The sequence below is a fragment of the Spinacia oleracea genome, chromosome 6 (genome assembly GCF_020520425.1).
Source record: "Spinacia oleracea cultivar Varoflay chromosome 6, BTI_SOV_V1, whole genome shotgun sequence".
NCBI classification, from domain to species: Eukaryota; Viridiplantae; Streptophyta; class Magnoliopsida; order Caryophyllales; family Amaranthaceae; genus Spinacia; species Spinacia oleracea.
In genome coordinates, this window is record NC_079492.1 from 86,216,100 (window position 1) to 86,222,099 (window position 6,000).

Consider the following 6,000-nt stretch of genomic DNA (forward strand, 5'->3'; position numbering starts at 1 on the left):
GGAATTGGTGATGGCTGTTGGTATGGAGGTGAAGGTGAAGGCTGGCTGATGTTAGTATATCTGCTCATTTGGTCGGGTAGTGAAGCAAAGCAAGGAGGAGAAGGTGAGATGAAGTTGATGTGCGTTTGGTGAGAAGGCGGCTGCTGGTGTTAGAGAGGAGCTTAGCTGGTGCGGTGTTGCATTGGGCATGGTTGTTGCATGGATCCAGTGTTGCAGCATGTTGATGAGGGGGGATTGTATGGACTGTTATGGTGTTGCTACAGCTGTGGTTGTTTGGGCTTTATGAAGGCTTGGAGTTGGTTGTAAAAGTATGGGACTCAATTCCTATACGTTGATGCAATATGGGATTTCATGAAATACTCGAACCTCAAAAATGCGTGCCTACACATTTAAACAAAACCGGGAGAGGACGAGACCAACTAAATATAAATAAAATAAAAGAAACAAGACCTAATAATGAAAAATGATTAATTAAGCTGTAAAATATAAATACGCGAAGGCTGCATGGTTTCCCTCTTCCACAGCATCATATAGAGAGGGTATTTTTAAGCATATTGTCGAAGGAAATGTTCTGCTTGCAAGGTTGCATACCACCCTCAATCTGATGGGAAACTGTGGTTGTAAATAAAGGGGTGGAATCTTATTTGAGGTGTTTCATCAATGTGAAACCAAGAACATGGGCTAGCTACAACACAGCCACTCATTCTTCCACAGTTATTCAAGGCGGTCTATGGGAGAGATCAACTACCTTGATCCGTTAGGTAACACTGCAGTCCCTCGTTGGAGGAGCAGTTGCAAAGGGATGCTATATTGCATGATTTAAATGCTCAATTACAGGCACAACAGAAAATGAAAGGGTATGAAAATTCTAAGTGTAGAGAAGAGGGCTTTCAGGTGGGAGACAGGGTATTCCTCAAGCAGCAACCATACAGACAGCAGTCGGTTGCAAAGAGATCTTATAACAAGCTATCAGCTAGGTACTATGTATTCCACATTTCCTAATTGAAGAGGGCTGTGGGGGTTTTTCCCCGTTTCAAAACAACTGCCTACCTAGCTGGCAACAGACTTAATGTTGGAGGTTGAACTGAAGCTGTGCTAAGGTTGGGTGAAATGTGGGTGGTGGGTAATGCAGAAAACCAACCTATGCTTGGACCTCCTACAATGCTCACTTATTCCAGAAGGGTGGATACAGGTAAGGAAGTAAATCAGCCGCAAAGTTGGTTATAGTTTTCAGGAAAGGGTAGCAAGTCTCTGTTAAGGCATTGTGTAAAGTAGCCTAAGTACAGGTGTTTAGGGAGAAAGAAGGAATACTGAATATTTTTGAGATTTTTCTTTAGTTTGTTTACGCTGAGGGAGAGAACAAGCGTCTCGAGAGCTTGTACTCCGTATAATATTTTATTTCCAGTTTCTATTGAAAATGTCTTCCATCTTTTCCTTTAATTTTCTGCACAAATTTCCAGCTCATAACACGTTGTAAATTTGTAATAAACTGGACAGGGAGGAATGGATTATTACATCACTGTGAAAAATAATCAAATAAATGTAATTGGGAGAGTGCCAACCTCTCGAAAGGTTGGCTAGGCTGTAATTTGGTGAACTTTACCTTGATTAGTCATGATTTTTTATTATTGTGGATAAAGAAACTGATGCAACTTTTAATGATGCTGAAGATTTTCTCGACTGGCTCTTATTTTTGCTGGAATTTTCTAATTTTTTTTTATCAGCTTCAGTTTGCGAAAAAGTACACTCGTCATTACTCTTTGCTCTTGGTGGCTTTTCTTATGTTTTTGAAATCTATGTTGACATCAAACTTAAGAATTTCTAATCTGTTTTGTTTGTTTAGCGTTCTAATCGTTATTCATTCTACCTTCTGCAGCTGGGAGAAATCGTTTTGGAAGTCTTCTTTCTTTCAGTCATTCTTCAGGTAAAATAGATAGAATTTACATGAAAGGGCCAGGTGGACGTGGAGAAGTTGAAGTTGCTGTTTCTGGTGTTGAAGGTATTAGATATTTCAACTCGTAAATTTTTATTGGATATACATGGCGTATTGTGTACTAGTAACACAATTGTTATATGTGCCGGTATCAATGTACACTGCTTTGTGAGATGCTTTGCCTGTATTGATTGATATACGAGATTTTGTGCATTTAGTCATCTGTCCAGTCTATTTATTTTACGTTTTTGCAGTGTACTTCCTCCGTCTTTTTAGTTGCAACGTTTCTCTTTTCACGCTTGTCAATGCATTATTTCAAACACTAATATCTCTAATTGTCAATAAGTAAAAATTGTAAAAAATGATATTTTGAAAATATACATTCGACGAATCTAACAAGACTTCACATGATTAGGCCTGGTTATTAGGAGGGTCGAGGCGGGTAAGTTTGGGTTGTTAGTGGGACTGGTCAGAAGCGGGTCAGAAGAAATACGATCGAGTCACAGTCAAGTCCAAGATATTAATGGGTCATTTATGGGCGAAAGGGTATTGATCATTACCGGGTACCGGATTATCTCATTCTTCTACCAAACAAAAGTAATATAGAAGTGTATAGTATTTATGTAATTAATTAGGAGAACTAAAAATTACAGTGAATTGAGCTCAAGTATTGCTTGAACAAAGACAGAGAAACTAAATAATGAATCATAAGAATGAACTTTTATTAATTGAATTTCTAACCTCGTTAATGTATGGGGAGGAGGAACGGGATGCAGACTTCTAGATTACAATTTACAAAGCCAATGATCACTTACGATCAGAAACTAGACTCATTCATCATTATCATTATCATTACCCCATTGCCTCAAAGAGGCTCCCGCAAGAAGCGAGGTAAGGGGGGGTCGGGTGTACGCAACCTTACCCCTGCAATTGCAGAGAGGTTGTTTCCAATTGACCCAAAAGCGGTAACGGGACGACAACGAGAAGACCAACTTCTACTTCATGGAAAGGAAGCGAAGAGGTTTAAGAGTCATTTTTATTTAGTCCATTACATCCCACAGCCAAAAGAACAAATGAATTTTGACTCCATCGGAAATGGATCAGAAACTAGCCTATTGACAATAATTTTATGGCATACCCAATTGCCGTGAAAGGAGAGAGAGAGAAAGCGGTAAAGTTGGAGATCGAGAAAGTACGAGAACAACAAATGTGATGGAACTACAAAGAAGGCATCTCCGTAGGTTGTGAGTCTCTAAGAGGATGCAGGCCAATGAGGAATGAGGAGAGAGAGAGAAAGCACTAAGATATGATCCAGCTATAACTTGGTTATAGGGGAGGAGAGAGAAAGCAAAAGATTTTAGTTGGCCCTTAAGTTGTCTTGTATCTTCTCTTCATAAATACTAACATAAACCCTGTAAGAGCCCTATATTTAAAACCCTATAAGAGCCTTGCCCATTAAGAAGGTAAAAAGCCAAGACCCGTTTTAAAATTAGCCCGAACCTGCTACCCATTGGACTACCTTGTCTACTAACCACGTCTATACGTGACTATCATTAATATGAGATTAAGGGGATAAATCATTAAAGATAATCAAAGTAGAATATGTGAATAGTGCAAAAAAAAGGGAGAAAATATTAATAATGAATACGTTTTAAAAGCTTTTGGAATTTAGTGGGCAATATTAGCGCATATTTTACCCTGGTTGAATACCTGTATCGGACACGGGTACATGCTCAACTTGGCTATTTTGTGAAAATTTGCGTTTTATTGGTCCATAATGAAGTGATGAAGTGTCCAATCTATGTACGAGTGTTGAGGATCATACACGGGTATTTGAGGTAAAATGAAGAGTCTAGGTAGATGCAAAGTTTGCCTTTAAATTTGGTGAAAGTGATTATGTGTACGGACCTTAGTATTTGTCTAGGGGATTGCATGTCACTCTTTTGTTTTACACCTTTTTTTTTAAGCTGTAGCTGTTGTTGCACTTGCTTCCATCTGTTTTTATGGATATTATTTAAGGAAGTAGGAACTGTCAAATGCTCGTAGTGGGAAATGAACTTAGGTGTAAGTAGGGAAACCTCCAAATTCAAATGCCCGTAGTGGGAGTGGAACTTAAGTTTAAATAGGAAAACCGCTTAGCACTTTACCAATTGGGCTCCCGCATGGGGGCATTTGCCTTAAGTCGTCGTTTTGTTGGAAAATATGAACTCTTGTTTTTTTCTGGTAGGGCTGAATATAGTTCTATATTTATTTTTGCAACAGAAGGGAGATGCCCCAAAAACTTCAATCTAGGTAGAAATAAATTGTTGCAATGCTACTCCCATTATAATATCCACATACTCCCTCCAAGGAGGGTAGGAGAAAGAGTGGGGTATGTGTAAGATAAAGTATGAGAGATATTGTTGTAGGTGATGTTTGTGTAAGAAAATATTGGAAAGAGAGTGTCGCAACTGTGGTTTGTGTATGAAAAAGTAGGAAAGAGAGTTGCATGTGGGGTGAAATTGTCAAATATCATTACCATAAATTGGTGCGATAGGAAGTGAACCCACCTCAAAGGACTGGACCAAAGTATAAAACGTAACTCATGATTAGTAAATTATTATGATTAGATAAATATCTTAATACTTGGGATGCATACTCAAAATTTTGCACAATCTATTATCATGCATGGTGATTAAAACTCGCAAATGTTTTACCAGACCAGAGCGAGCATTCATCAGGACCTTCTTCACCTGGTAGTTCAAAAGGTGCATTTGGTCTAGCTACAATTGTTCGGAGAGCTGCATCTGTTGCTTCTGTTGCTGCTAAACAGGCCTATGCAGCAGCATCAAATAATGCGGATGATGATATGTTGCCTTTAAATTGCTCCTTAGTGTCTGTATCATTGCCTTGGGAGCATATTGCACATGATCTCTTGCTTAAGGTAACAGTTTAGTATGGTATTTTCTAATTTATTGTTGGCAATGTGTTGGTTGGCTTGTTAAAAAGTATTGACTGGAAATTTTTAGTACTTATTTAAGAAATTATTAATGATTGATTTTGTCACAACTGGGGAGCTGATTTCAGAAAGAGATATTTGAGGCTTAAATTATGTGACTCAGTTTATAGATGTAGACATGTGATAAAAAATGGAGAAGTTATTGTAGAATGAGAACTAATTGTTTCCTGAATATCGAATTAGCATTCTGAAAGAAATTACTTGCTGTTCTCATTGTCTATGCAAGTTTGTTTTATCTTCAAAGTGACCGTGAGCTAGCAGCCTTTAGGTCCTTTACATAATTAGATATCATCAGCTTGCTGGATTTTATTTAATTTTTTTGATGACATGGACGATATGGTGGGAATTACTTTAAAAATTGGTGTATTTTGGGAATTTTGTTATTTTTAAGCAATATCTATGAAAATTGCTCGATTTTATTTAATTTTCTTGCTAATTTTCTTCTTCTAATGCTCGTCAAAATTAGGTTGGTCCACCGGTGAGTATGTAATCTTCTATCTTGGTGAGCGGAAGATTCACAAATGCAGAACTATCAGATACGGTCGCATAGAATTCCAGATGTTGGAATTTCCTACTATATCCTTTGGGTTGAGTATTTCCCAGAAACTGGATTAAATCTGATTCCTCAAGTGTTTTGTATTGGATAGTCCTGATGCTTCCTTAAGTTTGAGAAAACTTCAATCTAAGGCTAATGTAAATAATGGAATTTCTTTCCTTTATTTTTCCTTAGTCAGTTTTTAGAAACCGGAATGATACTGGCATTGTAATGGCAAATAACTGATGAAGTCTTAATCATTTTTGCTCAGTGATGTATCAAACATTTTGAACCAGGGTGGATACTTGTAAAAGAAATAAAAACTACTAAAATTATTATATTAAATACATACAATGGAAATGACAATTTCACAGTTCAACCCATATAAAATAAATTTGAATAGAGGCTTACAAAAGTTCTTGTTTTGTCAAAATTGGAGTTGTGCTAGCCGAGTTCTCATATTCCGTAAGCGGTTCAATATATCATAGTCACTTATTTGTCGAAACACATTTTTCTCTATATAAGTCACTAGAG

General features: G+C 37.4%; 1 protein-coding gene across 6 annotated transcripts in view; it reads left to right on the forward strand.

The window, feature by feature from the left end:
• LOC110777216 (uncharacterized) overlaps positions 1–5,761 on the forward strand; it is a 28,550-nt gene extending 22,789 nt beyond the window's left edge. For all 6 annotated transcript variants that reach the window (XM_021981824.2, XM_021981826.2, XM_021981825.2 and 3 more), the window contains 3 exons: positions 1,877–1,999; positions 4,633–4,856; positions 5,398–5,761. In XM_021981824.2, the coding sequence (XP_021837516.2) occupies positions 1,877–1,999; positions 4,633–4,856; positions 5,398–5,421 (371 nt within the window). In that variant the 3' untranslated portion in view covers positions 5,422–5,761. The remainder of the gene's footprint in view (positions 1–1,876; positions 2,000–4,632; positions 4,857–5,397) is intronic.
• The last annotated feature ends 239 nt before the right edge of the window (positions 5,762–6,000 follow it).